The sequence below is a fragment of the Falco rusticolus genome, chromosome 6 (genome assembly GCF_015220075.1).
Source record: "Falco rusticolus isolate bFalRus1 chromosome 6, bFalRus1.pri, whole genome shotgun sequence".
NCBI lineage: Eukaryota > Metazoa > Chordata > Aves > Falconiformes > Falconidae > Falco > Falco rusticolus.
This window is the reverse complement of record NC_051192.1, coordinates 19245473-19261311: the sequence shown is the minus strand read 5'-3', so window position 1 is coordinate 19261311 and position 15839 is coordinate 19245473. Positions and strand designations below refer to the sequence as shown.

Sequence of the window (15839 nt, the reverse complement as noted above, 5' to 3'; positions counted from 1 at the left end):
AAAATAGGCCCTATGATCTCCCACAGTTCAGTAGAACTTCAGTCTTACAAATAGCAAATCAGCTTTCTCCTACTGTGCTTTTATTGTCTTAGCAAAATGTACGTTATCTGAACGCTTAAAGGGAAAACCCAAAGAGCAAGCAGAGCTCCAGAGTCCACATGTACACCATCTTCTCCATAGAAAAGCTATAAAATATGTCTTTAATCCGCAGGAATATTTCAAAAAACTTTCTGTATTACATTTCACTTAGCGATAACAAGCTAGCCTTTGGTTCTGAAATTCCTGTAATTCAATCAAATTGCTCTTTCTTCAAATGCTGCTTACGTTTCCAGTGGAAAAGGCACTTCAGAATAAGGTGAAAATCCTGTAGTTTGGAACACTTAACCACTAGATGCAATAAACTACAAAATTTTGAACGGTAAACAAAGATGTACACCTGAGAGTTAAAGCAGGAAATGTACAAATCTGCCAGCCTCCAACCGCTTTTCCCCCCATCCCCTTCATATTAGCAGCCTCCTTCCTCCCTCCCTCCCTCCCAAAGAGATTTAGAGACATCCTAATCTTTTAGAGTACATGTGCTGGCTAAAGATATTGATCTATCAGATTTAGTAAACTTTACAGCCAAGAAATACATCACTAAAATGGGCTGTTAATCTCATGAGGTGCAGTTAATTTCATACTCTGGAAGTGTGTGGTGCTGGCGGCATTGAGGTGGGAATGGCATTTGGAAACGGGGACATAAATGACAGTTTAGTTGGAGAGGCATGATTTATCAATCCTGAGAGTTAAGCCAAATAACTGTGAGAGACTTATAGATCATGGCTGTTTCACATTTCATATAAATCCTGCTATTCAAACAGCAAATGACCATTCCTGTAATATAAATAATTTTTCAGTAAATATTGGGGAACGTATTTCTTTTAGTTGACACTTTTCTTATTAATGGAAGAAATGAGCTGACAATCCTACCAGGTTTGCAAAGCTGACTTCGGATCAGCTTGCATCTTTTGGAGATTGCAGCTACACAAGGATTTAGATAAGCTGAGGGCCTTAGTACTTCCCAGAGGCCTTGCAGCTATCCTTTAAGCCCAGATATTTTGGATAACATTGCCCCACGGTCCCTATCCTCTTCTGTTTCAGATTAACCAAGAGGAAGTTGGGAAACAGCCATTCGAAACTGCAGTGCAGACATCTGAGGCGGACAGGAATCCGGAAAAGACACCGAAAGTGCCTTCGCAGCAGCCCACGGGAGACACCCAGGCACAGGACTCCCAGGAAGGGCCTCCGAGTCCTCTGAGTGAAGCCTCCAGTGGGTACTTTTCTCATAGTGTCTCGACAGCCACCCTCTCTGAGGCCCTTGCCACGGGAAGTGAGTCTGTGGCTCAGCCGGGAAGTCAGATGCCTGCAGTGAGTGACTTCCCAGCTCCCCCTCTGGCTCAGATCTCTTCTGCTGACGTGCCAGGGCACTGGGACACTTCTTCAGAAAGCTGTCTCAGTACTAAGAGAGAGAGCCTACCTGCCTTCAGCCTTCAAAGTGCTCATGCAAGACCTAAAGACAGCACTGAAGTGAATGGAAATGATGCTTTGAAATCAAAATCTTGCACATCTCCTGTGACTCAAAGTGAGCAGGCAAATTATACCAGTGGAGCCACTGATGCAAAAACCTTTCTTTCTACCTCCACTCCAAAAAAGGAGTTGTTATCCAAACAATCAACGGAGTCAGCAGGACAAGCTAGGAAAAAAGAAATGGTTTCTGGGGTCTCAGAACTAGGGTTTCCCAAACCACAGATTCATCCTGATCAGTTGTCCCAGCCTGGTGTTGCAGCCTCCCCCTTCAAGATCCAAAAAGTGAAGACTTCAGAGCTGAAGTCCTTTACAAGCATGCTGGGGACAGATCCTGTATGTTCACTAGGCATAGAAGAGCAGCAAGAAGGAGAAAAGAGCACAGCCACTGCCCGTGGACTGAACCATAACGGATCAGAGACAGCAGAAGAAAAACTGGAGGTGATTTCTGACTCCGAAGACGCCAATGAAATTCCCGAGTGGCTGAAAGAGGGAGAATATGTCACAGTTGGCACAAATAAGACGGGCACCGTTAGATATATTGGGCCCACAGACTTCCAAGAGGGGACATGGGTTGGTGTCGAACTGGATTTACCTTCAGGTAAAATAGGATCTGGACTGGGTGTAACGCAGACAGCATGTCAGAGTTTGCAGTGTTTATTTTAATGCCGCTTTTTGATGAGGGGAGTTTCATTACCCATTAGTGGGTGTATTTTGAGAAGGGAAACATAAAAGATCTTTTCCTGCTGTAATCTTTTTCCAGTCTGCCTTTGAAACCTAGTCTCACTGACCTCTGGCTGAATTGTGTCTCCTTTCAGTTATTTCCTTGGCTTCTTACAGTGGAGGTAGGAATCAGGATTGCTTTTATAGTGCAGCTTGGGAAGTATATAGTTGCAGGAGACAAGCCTTGGGTCAAAAGAGTTCACTTGTGGGCTTCTGCTCTGTCCAAAGTGCAACAGAGGTGGTGAGATTCAAATGAGCAAAGGAATGTTTAGGCTAAATAAGTTGCAGTCTCTTAACAGATAACCTAGTCCCTCACAAGCTATTTTAAAATAAGCTGTAAAATTGCAAAAGTCTATTTGTGTGTATGTATGTATATCACAGAATCAGAGAATGGTTTGGGTGGGAAAGGACCTTAAAGACCACCCAGTCCCACCCCCCCGCCATGGGCAGGGACCCCTGCCCCCAGCCCAGGCTGCCCCCAGCCCCGTCCAGCCTGGCCTTGAGCACTGCCAGGGATGGGGCACCCACAGCTGCTCTGGGCAGCCTGGGCCAGCGCCTCGCCGCCCTCACAGGGAAGAATTTCTGCCTCATCTCTCATCTCCATCTCCCCTCTCTCATGTAAAGCCATTCCCCCGTGTCCCATCGCCACCTGCCCTTGCCCAAAGCCCCTCCCCAGCTTTCTTGCCGGCCCCTTTAGGCGCCGGCAGGTGCTCTAAGGTCTCCCTGCAGCCTTCTCCTCCCCAGGCTGAGCCACCCCAGCTCTCCCAGCCTGTCCCCACAGCAGAGCTGCTCCAGCCCCTGAGCATCTCCCTGGCCTCCTCTGGCCCCGCTCCAGCAGCTCCGTGTCTCTCCTGTGCTGGGGACCCCAGAGCGGGACGCAGCGCTGCAGGGGGGTCTCACCAGAGCGGAGCAGGGGGGGAGAATCACCTCCTTTGACCTGCTGTCTGTGTATATATCTATATATGTGAAAAGCAGTAGGAAATAACCGTATGTTGACTACCAGGACATACAGGTGATACAAGGTTTCTTTCAGCTTCTCATTTGTCATTCCTGTTTTACAGCTGTAGACTTCCCAGAATTTAGGCTCTAATATATACTTTTTGGAAACTAGGGTGCTGTTCTGGGGAGGCTCTGATCACGTGTGCTGTTGTAGCATGATGCAGAAAAATGGTGACTTTAGCACAATGTGAAAGAAAGATGATGGCTGGCATTTGTTCTGTGCTGGAGCCCCAGGCTTCATAATTCCTCTCCTCTGCAGGTTCATGTCGGCTTTCATGGGGCTCATTTTCTCCAAGAGTATGCAGGACTGGGGGAAGGTAGGGTGTGGTAGTTGAAAATTCCGTAGTCGGGCAGTGGGTGCTGCTGCCTTTGATAGTAAGAGGGCTCGGTTTACCAAGGGCACATAAAGCCCCTTATTTAAATCCCTGCAACCAAGCTGTAGCATTCCGAGTTTGCAGTGAATCAGCACGTCCCAGGGAGTTGCCCACATTTGTCTCTGCTTCATGCTTCCCTGGAATCGGAACTGTTCACCAAGATAAAATGCTGTGTCAAGGATCCAGAACTCTCACTAAATGAGCAGTTATCTTCCCTGCACATGGTGTGCTTATAAACGCTAAACTGGACAGTGTGTTTTCATCTGGTTTCAGAAAACCCTCTGGAGTTTGCCATCCTGGAAAGCAAACTGACCCGTTTGTTAGTAGCTGTAACCCGTTTGACAGTTGTAGACCCGATTCTCAGTCCTGAATTCATGACTTATTTAAAAATTAAAATAAAAACAGATATTTACAGATTCATTTCAATTTTGGAAAGTCAGCTTCCTTCCCTGTCTGGCTGCTCTGGTCCACAGTGCTAAGTCCATTATGCTGTTTGCACATACCCGGTAAGCATCAGCTTCTCTGTCTGTGGAAGGGTTGAACAGCTATGAGATTTTTGGTCTGTTGAGGGCTCAACTGCTGATGTTACTGGGTATTTTTTTTCCCCTTCTGTTTCCACAAGGATTAAGTCCTTGATTTGTTGGAGTGTAACTGGCTTCTAGCACATCTGGAGCTTCACTTGGGAAATATGGTCACAAACTTGTATCTTTGTCACACTACAAACAGGTAGAAGTCCAAGTGCTTGGCCACGTGAGGGTATATTGCACCCAACACGGTAATAGTGGTAGAGAGAAGGAAACACCTGTAAAACAAGAGAGGTGACCTTCTGTCATTTAAAAAGAGCTGTTGTATCTTTTTGGAGTCCCTTTACAGGTGGGAGCAGTCTCTGTCCTGGCACCCAGCACAGTGATTGTGAAAATTTTGAATGATCTAAAGGGACAAATAGAAAGATCTCAACAGCATCAGCGTGAAGAAATTATTCTTTCTGTTATGTGGAGGTTTTATGACATGGAAACAGTAACTCTTGTCAACTTCAGGCTCTCACCAACTTAGAAAAGCAAAAGCTCTTTTAAAAGAAGTCTCTTCTCCTTTCTTCCTGCTGGTGTGCTGATGCATCTGTGGCTGAACTGATTATTTAACGCTTTTGGTGAGATTAAAGAATTCCCCTGAATAGCAAGCAGGGAGGAAGAATAAGGTGGACTGTCCCACTCATAGTAACTGTCTCCATGCAGTGGCTTTGCTGGTGTTCAGCAGTGCAGTATACTGGTGTCACTGGAATGCAAGCCTGCAGCTAGGAGCCACCCGAATGGAGTCCAGCCTTCCGCTGTCGCAGGCAGCTGCTTCCTCTAATCTTACCATTTTCTCAAGTTCAGACGTAAAGCCAGCTGGTGGGGGTTTCTATCTTCGCTCCTGTGGGAATGCTACTCCCACTTCTCCTCTGGTAGCTGGAAGACTTGTCTTGGTATCAGGAAGTGTATCAATCTTCAGATTTCTTTGCTTTTGTACCAACTTCGTCCTCTAGTGCCGGCAGCGTGCTCTCCTCCTGGGTGTTTACCTTCACAGGGTATTGACAGGGAACAGCCTTTTTCCCTCTCAGCATTTTCTTCTTGCTTTCTTCTCTGGTGTGCTCCTGGTCACACACCGTAGGCACAGAATAAAAGCCGTTTTGTCTATCATCTTTCTTTCTTTTCTTGTCAAAGGTAAGAATGACGGCTCGATCGGAGGGAAGCAGTACTTCAGATGCAACCCAGGCTACGGACTACTGGTGAAACCAGGCAGAGTGAAAAAGGCCACGGGACCATCAAGACGGCGGAGCGCTGGGTTGAGGTTGCAAGGAGGAGCCGCTGCTGAGAACAGGAAGAGTGGCAGCTTCTCTGGTTCAGCCTCCAACCTGGCTTCGCTCACAGCCCTGGCAAAATCAGAAGGAGGATCCACCCTGCGGCTGGAGAAGAGCCAGAAAAATGCAGAGAACAGGAAATCCTGGGCAAACTGAGACAGCCCTACCCACCGCAGCGAACACCGCAAGGCGGACAGCGGAGCAGGTCTTTTGGCTTCGGGAAGCTAAACCAACCACGTGAACTTCTAGTTTGTGGCAAACACTAATGAAGGGGTTTTTTCTCTGCTTTGGGTGATTGACATGTTAACTCTTTGCCTTGTCATGGTGCTGGATCTGCATCCTTCGTTTCCTGTTAAAAATTGTGACGCTTCAGGGTATGACTGATGGCAGCCGGTGAAAGCTCGTGGCGGTGGGTGGGTGTAAGCTTTGCTCTCTTCCACCTTTCAGAGAAGGAAGAGACATGTAAATTGTTCAAATTATGGCACGGTTTTCTAAGAGCTACAGAATGCTGCCCGCACACTGGCGTTTCTCTTGGTGTGAACGGCAATTCTAAAATGAAACCCAAACCCTCCCCAAAATAACAATTCTTTTCTAACTTCTTAAGAGCTGTGTCCATATTGCATAATCCATGGTGAAAGGGCAAGGTTATAATGATTCCAGACAGGCAGAGAAGCACACGGAAACCTTTACTTGGAAGTAAAGAACTCCAGCCCCCCCTTTATTTAAAAAAGCAGCAGCTTTCTGTTGATGTGACCTGAGCCTAGTGCCTGTTCTGATGACTCTCCTGTTGTCCCTCTCTCCTTCTGTGGAGATCAGCACAGTATTTCTGGCTGGTTTGTTGGGGAGGGGAGAAGGCCAGTGACCTGCTCTGTATTACTTTTGATCCCTCCTTTTTAGGAGGGAGGGGAGTGGAGTGAATTTGCTGTCTAATCTATTTAACGTGCGCTCTCACCGTGACAGGATCCCCTGTCTCACTTGCCCCAGGGAGGCAGGACCTTTTCCTCATCGGTTCTACCCTGTGGGCGAAGAGGATTTTTGCAGAGATACCAGCACTCACGTGCTTTGATTTTCCCCCCCAGCCTTTGGAGACACTTGGATTTTTTACCAGTTATGCAAAGCAGAGGGTCACTGTCCTTGTAACGGGATCAATCCAGTCTATTTATTTTTATTTATTATTTTAAAATATGAAATGTTTGCGCTTTACAATCATCCACCGCCTGACATTGCACAGAGGAGCTCTACTAGCACCGTACTGAGTGTCGATCCAAAGAGGAGGTGCCTCCGTCGCCAGCTAAACCGTCCCAGCGGCACGCGGAAGCAAACCCAGCCGAACCGCTGCAGAGTTGTCCCCTAATCCCCCCCAAAAATATCTCTCTTGAAAACGGGAGGTTTGGGCTGGCTTTTATAAAACTTGATTTTATTTTTGGTAACCCTTGCTAGTTTTTAACTGCCTGTGGCACAAATTATGTATCACTGAGTGCGTGTGTATATATACCTGTGCACATATGGATGTACACACGCTCGTTTTCTAACAAATCAAGAAAGGCCACAGACTTTTATATTCTGAGCTGTTTATGTCTTGTTTAGTCATCACGGGGGGATTGGACAGCTTGAGCAATAGATGTTTTATGTACGTGGGGAATATTTAGGGTGCTAAATTAATGATTAAACTTTAACATGTATCTAGATGCTGCCTGTGCTGCACGTTGGTATCTAAGTGCCTTAGCCATCTGGTTCAGAGGTCCAAGGGAAAGATACATTGTCATCAAAGGAGATAGGGATGCTTAGCGAAGGAGATAATTATGCTGATTTACTGTAATTAGTATCATTTATGCAGAAGGAATAAAATTAAAATAGAAACTAATCTGTAGCAGAAATAAGTGGGATGGGTTACAATGCAGCATGCATAGTACTGCCAGGGATTCATATATCCTTTCAGCTTTGTGTAACTAGTTTCAGTGTTTCCTAAATTTCCGTAAAGAAATCTTAATATAAAATGTACAGACCAGCTTTTAAGGATATTTTTAGTGTACAGTTTTTCCTCTTTTTTCCTTTGCACGATGCTCCTGTCCATTCGAACCAAAACGATTGGAGAAATTTAGTAGTAAAGAATACAGATGCCAAAATCCTGGTTTTTTAAATGGTAACTGTTTTTAGAGACAAGAGTCATGCAACAAAACAGTGTTTCGTTTTGGGGTATGACAAGTCTTGCTGATGAAAGACCACCCACTAATTAATGTCATGCCTCTTGTACTGCCTTGTAAGGTTTCTAAAATCCACCTTTACCGTTTTTCTAATTGCACTTTGTTCTGATGTGCTGCAGAAAGCTAGCTAATGTGAAACAGCCCCCGAACCGATAGTTGTGGGTTTTAGTCTCAGCATTTCATTTACTGGATTTAGGGATATCTTTAAAACTTCTTGATGTTTGCTAGGTGCCCCTTTGGGGGAGATATGAAGGGAAGAACGTGTCCAAGTCCTTTTGAAGCCTCTTTTCTTGCACCGCTGTTTCTGAAGACTGGAGTTCTTCTGCAGGACCGGTGCAAAGGTATCAAGGTCGCAGGAGTGGGTGGGTCAAGCGGAAGGCAGTTCCTTTAATAGTTCACTGTTTACGCCATCCACTATAAATTCCTCTGGCTGTATTTGTACTACAGCTCTGACCACGCAAGGACCTGTTTCAGTGTTTGCACATCTGGGGCACGTGGTCAGAGGCTGCAGCCGACTGATACGGGGTGGGTTTCCTCTTCCACACGCTCTTAGTTGTGTTGCAAAACTGTGCTGTATGTATTTAGGGGGTATGAAGCGCAGTTTGAACAGAACATACTTGCTGCCTCCTCCACCTTGTCCTGGAAGCAAACATCTTAAATATGGCTGGTATGTTTTCAAACGTCAGTGGATGAGTAGTGTGACTGAAGTGGCTCTGTTAACAGAGCACCTCGTTGACTTTGGTAGAGGGAGGATTTTACTCATAGCTCTCTTGGGTTTTACCATCTTGTTTGACTTCCGAAATGAAATGGCTCCTCGAATTCCACCTTGACACCTGCCCCAAAAACAAATATCTGAATCACCCCAATGTGGCACAAGCTCCAGAAAGCCAAACAAATCCAATTTGACTGTGAGGATGTTCTTAGAGGACTTCTCTGACTCCCTCTGCTTGCCCCAGCTTTCCTGGGCATGTGAGGCTTCTTGTAAAGATATTTTCCAGGTTTTTGGCGCGGTGAGTGCACATCCCTCTGCTCAAAGCCATCTGTTACTTTGCACCAGCTAAGCCAACTAACCAGAAAACACTTTAAAACCATAATGCAAGTAATATAGTTGGGTTTTGTTGGGTTTGGTGCTTTTTTTTTAATCGATAACATTGTAAAAATATGCTCAGCATAAAGGAGGAGGTGCTTTTAACTGGAACTGCTCAACAACTGAGGCTGGCGTGTTTAAAAACTATGCATATTTTCCAAGATTTTCATGCACTTTATACAGGGAAGAGGAATAGTTAATGCAGGAACTGTAATTTGCAACAGTGTCACATCTCCTGTGTCTGCTCGGTGGTGCAGGCTTGCTTTCTGTATCCCGGAGCTGTGGATGGGTGTCGGATTCTGAGCATAGGAAATCATGTTGGTGGGTAGGAGAGGTAACGGCCGGACCCCCATCCACAGCTCTGCGGGTCCCTTCCTCCGTACGGGGCGCGGGGCTCTGCAGCTGGGTGTCACGTGCTCCGAGGCAGCCAAGAAGATGCTTTTCGGAGGGACTTTATGGGCTTTTCTCAAACCAGGCCAAGGTTTTTCTTGGTTCATGTTCATGGTGTTTTGATCTCTGTGTCCAAAATAATACCTTTTCAGTTTGAGGGCCTGGGCTCTTTGCTATTTAATGATGTAGTTTAGTTGAGGAAAACTAATAGAAACGAGTTCTGTGTGGTAATACTGCCCGAGTCCTGAGCAAGATGGTTTTGTCAGTGGTTGGGATGGAAGCTCCCTGCTGTTGCCTGCCGGGTGGGACGTTCAACATCTCTTTGCTCTCCTGCAAGCCAGGGACCCCTCCTCGTTCCTACCGGTCAGTCATGAAAACCTGTACGAAATGAGCTTGGGTGCTGCACAGGCCTGTTTGTACAGTAATGGAGCTGTTGAAGAGTCTTTTCTGCGGTGATGCTTGTGTTGTCCTTGCGCTGGTACTGCCAGTTCTTTGCACAAGAATTCCTGTTTTCGCAGTGCCTTACCCCCGGGGTCAGCAGGTGGATTTCAGCCCAGCCCCGAGGCTGCCTGGCTTTTAGGAAAGGAAGATCGTGATAAGTAAAGGTACAGACTGGTCACACTACGAAACGCTTTTGAGCTGGGGTCACAAACAAGTGTCTTGTTCCTACATCTCCTTTATCCATCTTTGCTTTGGTTTCTGTGCTCTCCACCCTCCTCGTAAACCACCAACGTATTTTTCACCCCCAAGAACGGCTCGGCTGCTCTGCCTGCCCGCAAGCCTCCGGCCAGGCTGGTTTGGCCAGCGGCAGAGCCTCCCACCACCGCCTGGCTCAGCCTTTGCCGGGCTCCAGCATCCAAATGCCGCCATGGAGAGAGCAGGGACGTGGGTCGGGGCTCCTGGGACCCGGCGAGAGCCGGGGAGTGCCTGGCGCAGGGCGGTGGGGACGCGTCACGAGCCTTTCCCCTTCCCCAGCCTTAGAGCAGTGCTTGTGCTGGGTAGGAGAAGGCAGCTGCTCTCCCCCTCCCTTCCCCCTGCAAACGGCTTCTGAAGCTGGTACGGGAGCCGTGCTCCAAGCCATAACGGGCAGGGTCTGCATCGGCACGTTCCCACCTCGCTTCGGACATCCTCATCTTTAGTGCCGTTCCCCAGGCGTGCCCGAGCGTGCGCTCCTTGCAGCCACCCCGTGCTTTGCTTTTCCACCTCCGCTAACGTCTGCTGTGACTTGGGAAAACCTTTCCAGCTCGTCCTTCTGTTGATTTCTGTAAATGTAGTGGGTCTGTGTATATAAAGAGTGGCTATTTACGCTGTGGTATTACATGTTGATCGGTGTACTTTAAATGAGCTAAAATCCAAAGATACTTTGTAATGAGCTGTAAAGTTTTTAATTATTTCTGTACAATACTAAATTACTGTAATATTGTATTATACATGTAATGCAGCCTGCAGTACCTAAATAAACGTCATCTTTAGAGCCGGTAAGTCAGCGCCTTGTTAATCCAGTTCGTATCACCAAAATGTTTAGACACGTTCGCAGCCCTGTGATGGAGTAGGGTCACTTGAGGGTGCTGAGATCTGTTTCAAATGAGACTTTTGCCCTTTTGCCTGCAGTTTTGGGACCTTCCCATCGATGCGCAGACACCCGCACTTTACGTTCCCTCCATCCTCCCTCCTCTTTGATGCCTGGGGAAATAGCGCTTTGCCTACAGCCGCTGAGATGCAGGAATCCTTGTCACAGACCACGGGTCCATGAAGCTGCACGGAGCCAGGGCAAGGCTTTACTTAATACTAATTTTTCCTATCGTTGCACTAAATAAAAGCAGATGGAGGTCTGGTCGTGCTCCCCCCATGGTCTCCAGCTGGTGGACTGCTACCGGCTCTGCCCTTCCTGGCTGCAGAGGTTTTTCTTTGCTCCTTCTTTGGCTGTAAAATCCAACTGCTTGCAGCCCCCCAAACCCAGGCCAATGGCCCCAGTGCTCTGGGGACAGGGAAGGTGGATGCCGGCTGAGGTGGAACAAGTTTTGCAGGAAAACCGCTTAAAAATCCATGACCTGACTAGTGGGGAGGGAGCCGGAGTGGGGAAAGATCCTTCTGGAAAAACAGATCAGCCTGAACTTGGTGCTGAACACTGTGACGCGATTACAGCCTGGCGTCACCGGATTTCCCCAGGTCTGCACAGATGCAGCAAGCGATGGGTGAGAAGAGGGGCTCCTCCCAGCTCGGTGGGGGTTTGCCCAGCCGCGAGGGGAAAGGGATGGTGGCTGCTGCCAGAGCTGGTCTGTCCTGGCTGGGGATTTGCAAAGAGAACTGCAGGCGTAGGGCTGAAAAAATGATTTATTTTATGGTCAGGTGTCCAGACTAAGAACTGTGAGATGGTCTTGGGGGTTGTTCATCTGCTGTGTGAAAAATAAGACGTGTCCTCCGAGCAGCCACATGCTGTCCCTCATTGCTGTCCATGGCGGCAGCGAGGCCGGGCAGCAGGAGGTCTCCCCATCTGGTCTGTCTGCCCTGGGGGTCCCGTCGCAACCCCGGGGACGCTGCCGTGGACACTGGGGTGCCGGTGAGTTTTGCCGGCACTTCATGGAGCCTCTTGGTGTGCACAAGCCTTGCTCGCAGGCACAAGTGCTGCCAACCACCCACCTGCGTTTGGCCCCCCCAGAACTGAGCCGGTGCGTGGGGGCAGGCGCGTCCCCTCGTGTCCCTGCTGCCGCCCAGCCAGTCAATGAGCCCTGGGCACTGGGGACACTGTGAGGCAGGGTGGGAGGGCTCCTGGGGACTCTTCAACCTGGCTGGGGGGTTGGGGGTTTGTGAATGTTCACCTCACATTCTGTGGGTGCCGAGTCATAGAATGGTTTAGGGTGGAAAGACCTTTAAGATCATCGAGTCCAACCGTTAACCCAGCACTGCCAAGCCCACCACTAACCCATGGCCCCGAGCGCCACATCTACACGTCTTTTACATCCCTCCCGGGACAGTGCCTCCCCCCCCCTCCCTGGGCAGCCTGTGTCAGTGCTGGGCACCCTTTCGGTGAAGAAATTTTTCATAATATCTAAGCTACACCCCCCCACACCCCCCCACACCCCCCCCAGCTGGTGCAACTTGAGGCTGTTTCCTCTTGTCCTGTCACTTGTTACACACTGCTGCGGGCAGGAGGCTGGTGCTGCGCAGGCTGCAGAGACCCCCAGCTACACCCAACTGGCCTCTGGGCAGTGAGAGCCCCTACGCACCCCACCAAGGCTTCAGGGCAGCAACGTGTCCTTCAAACTCCCTCCCTGGGTCACGTCATTTTCTTTTGCTTTGCCAACATTTTTCTCCAAAATGTGGCTTCATGTTGGAAACAACTGGCAGGGTTTGACTTGGGTTTTTTTTGGGGTGGGGGTGGTTTATTTTGTTTTGGTGTGGTGGTGGGGTTTTTTGATTGTGGTTTGCTTTTTTTAAGCAACAAAGTCTGTGTTGATTCCACAGTTCCTGCTGAAAGTCATTTAGCAAAGGATATTTTTATCAGTGTTGTTTTGCAATCGGTGCAGAAAAATACAGCTGCCTTTTTTTTTTTTTTAAGCCACTTCCCTTTAATGTTTTACCTTCTGAAAAAAAAAAAAAAATCATCTTTGGCTGAAACACAGGAGCCTTTTGAAGTGCTGTTACTTTGTTCAAACCTTGCTCTTCCCGGAAGGCAGTTGTAACACCTTCCCCGCACCGCAGCCGCACTCCGGTTTCTGTTCTCCAGCCAAAGCTGGTTCTAAAAGGCACCGATCAAAACAGCAGGAAAATAATAAATAATAACAATAATAAACCCACAAAACCCCACCTTTTCTCCTTGCTTCCTTCAAATTCATACCGCTTTCATTGCCCTCACCCTTTGCTGCACCAGGCGAGCGGGGGTCATCAGAGCTGCTGGGTTGCAGCCAAGGTGGCGCGTGGGCAGCACCGGGGGCTCGTGCCATGGGCATCTGGCTGCACCGGGCCATGCCAGGAGATGCTGTGCCACCAGCTGGGTGGATTCCTAAGTGGGATTTTGCTCACCTTTGGCCACCCACCTGCGATGAAGTTTTTTTCCCCAACTATGTGCCTTGATTCCCCAAGGAAAAAAAATCCAAAACGCAAAATGGGCTGGAAGCGGTGCTTTCTGCAAAGCGCAGGCCTTTGCTGTCTGTTTCTCTTTTTTTAGAAGATGTCCAAACTGAGCTTTTTGGCACTCCTTGTTTTCATCTGTGAAGCATCAGCCTTCACCCATTGCCCAGGGCAGTGCCAGGGAGTGCTGTCCTCAGGAAAGGGCTCTGTGCGTCCCCGGTCATGCTGGGAGAAGCCCTGTTACCACCACTCCTGCTCTCCGCGCATCTCCTTCTCATTCCCCCACTGCCCTCCGCGCGGGTGGGCTGGGACCAGGGCCCTGACGGGTGAAGCAGCCAAGTCAGTTGTTCCAACGGGTCACCACTTACGGGGAAATTAGCAAGAAAGAGCACGTGTTGGGCCATTAACTTGAAAAGAAACAAAACCCAGTGAGAAAAATGGCTCAAAAGCCAACAGTCCTAGGGGTTCAGCCTTCCATTCCAGGTACGGCGCTAACCCAGACGTACAGCAAGGCCCTTTTTTTTTGTTATTTTTACTGTTTCCTTTGGAAAGCTGGGAGGCAGGAGGTGGCAGCGGGGCTGGGCGGGTGTGACAGCCACACACTCCCTGGAGGTTTAGTCTCCCATCACCAGCCTGCTCCCTCCAGGAGAAAAACACCCTCAGTGAACAGAGCCCATCTAGCAGCTGATGCCATGGGGGCAGAGATTCCCCACCCCCCACCCCCCATGACCTCTGAGAGGCACAAGGACCAGTTTGGAAGGTGCTTCCAGCCCTACGGTGTATTATTCACCACCTGCAGCTCCAGCAAAATCAGAGCTGCCCTGACCCTTCTCCTGGGGGTGTCCATCCAGGGCAACCCCCCAAAATCCCTCTCAAAGCACTGTTGCACGTACTGATTTTAACCAGTATTGCAGAATCCAGGCACCGTTCAATAAATAAATCAACTTCTGTGACTTTCAGAGTCTTTTCTGCCACCTGGCTAATTCACAGACACCAGCTCTGCGAACTCCTTCCTGTTTTTATGAAGATCTTCCCTCCCCCTCCCCGCGGGCCCTGGTTCAAGACCCCGGGATGCTGAGCACCACAACTAGGCCACGACAAAAGGGCAGCCAAAGCATCCTCGTGCCTTTGGCTTCTCAGAATCATACCTGTGCTCCTTACTTCGATGTCTTTAATATTTTATTACCAAGTGGCCCCGAAGTCTGCTCCCTGCAGACCTTCAACAAACAGCTCCTCGACCACGAGACCAGCTATGTTGGGGTGGGACCCCAAGAGCCCTCCGAGGCTCCCAGAGCCTGGCCGGGGAGGTTTCCAAAGAGAAGTGCCCCTTTCTGCCTCGCCTGCACCATCTCCTTGGCCACTACCTTAACATATGACCAGCACATTTACTTGTGACAAACACAACCGCACTCAAAGGAGCTAAAACTCTACTCTGAAGATCTCTTGCTGGTGGAAAGAGCCCCCAAAGGCCCTGGGGACCAGCCCATGGCTCAAATGCCAAGGGATGCCACCGCTTCAACTGTACCACCGCAGGGTCCGCCACGTTCATCCCTCCCCGAGTCCATCCCCACAAAAAAGGGAAGGCACAAAGACCAAAGTCTTTCTCAAACGAGTCTGTAATTGTAGAGAATATTCCGTTCTCCAGACACATCTGAGCTCTTACTCGCGTCCAAGGCCTCTCTCAGGCTTTCACACCCAGACAGCTTTGCACAAAAAGAACTATAGAAGAAATGCAGCATCGTTGAGTTATACATTTTTATTTTCTAATAGGTACAATACTAAAATAAACACAAATTAAAAAAAAGTTTTATTAAAACAAAACTGTACAAAAAAGCAGTTATACTACATTTTAATTACAGAACAGTCTACTGTCCAAAAGGCACTAATCCAGAATAGGAGATACAATGATACAGGACTCATTTTAACTATTTTAATCAATACAATAGAGCACTTGTTTCTCTGTCCATTCACATACAGAAACAAGGACTTTTGCTACAGTCATTACACATTGTTATAAATATGAGCCCTACAAGTAAAGATGCAGTATCGCTCTCCCTGGGCCAAAATTCAGTTCAAACAATGTTAGAAATTAAGTTTAAAAGAAGAAAAAAAGCAAAAAAAAAAAAAAAAAAAAAGGGAGCGAGCCGAGGACACAAGGGAAGAAGCTGATGGTTCATACTTCCGCAGCATCTGCTGCCTGAGGAAGATGCGACGGATATTAACTCTCCCCTGCATGTCGGAGATGGGAACACTGATGCAGGCAGAAAGGACCGGGCTGCCTCAAGGGTCTGCAGCAAACCTGTGGTGGAACTGGAAGGTGAACTTCCACCACCTCGTGCCCAAAGCTTTGCTTTAATTTTTTCCACTACATCCCGTTTTATGTGGTTCTCCTTTGCCCCCAGCCTCTGTGGTGGGTCAGTAACGATTCTGCAGCGCACTAAGGGAGAAAACCTCTTACTTTTCTCCTTGCAACAGAGTAGACCCACTGGCATCTTGCAGATAAACACAGTGATTTGAAGAAGATTTTACAATATTCTTCTGAAAAATCAGTATCTTTACTGCAAGAACACCAAGCCATGAGGAGACGGACC

The 15839-nt window shown here is 48.3% G+C and overlaps 1 protein-coding gene across 5 annotated transcripts in view; it reads left to right on the top strand.

The window, feature by feature from the left end:
* Positions 1 to 10659, top strand: part of KIF13B (kinesin family member 13B) — a 133161-nt gene extending 122502 nt beyond the window's left edge. For all 5 annotated transcript variants that reach the window (XM_037391370.1, XM_037391368.1, XM_037391369.1 and 2 more), the window contains 2 exons: positions 1141 to 2164; positions 5360 to 10659. In XM_037391370.1, the coding sequence (XP_037247267.1) occupies positions 1141 to 2164; positions 5360 to 5652 (1317 nt within the window). In that variant the 3' untranslated portion in view covers positions 5653 to 10659. The remainder of the gene's footprint in view (positions 1 to 1140; positions 2165 to 5359) is intronic.
* Positions 10660 to 15839: the final 5180 nt, after the last annotated feature.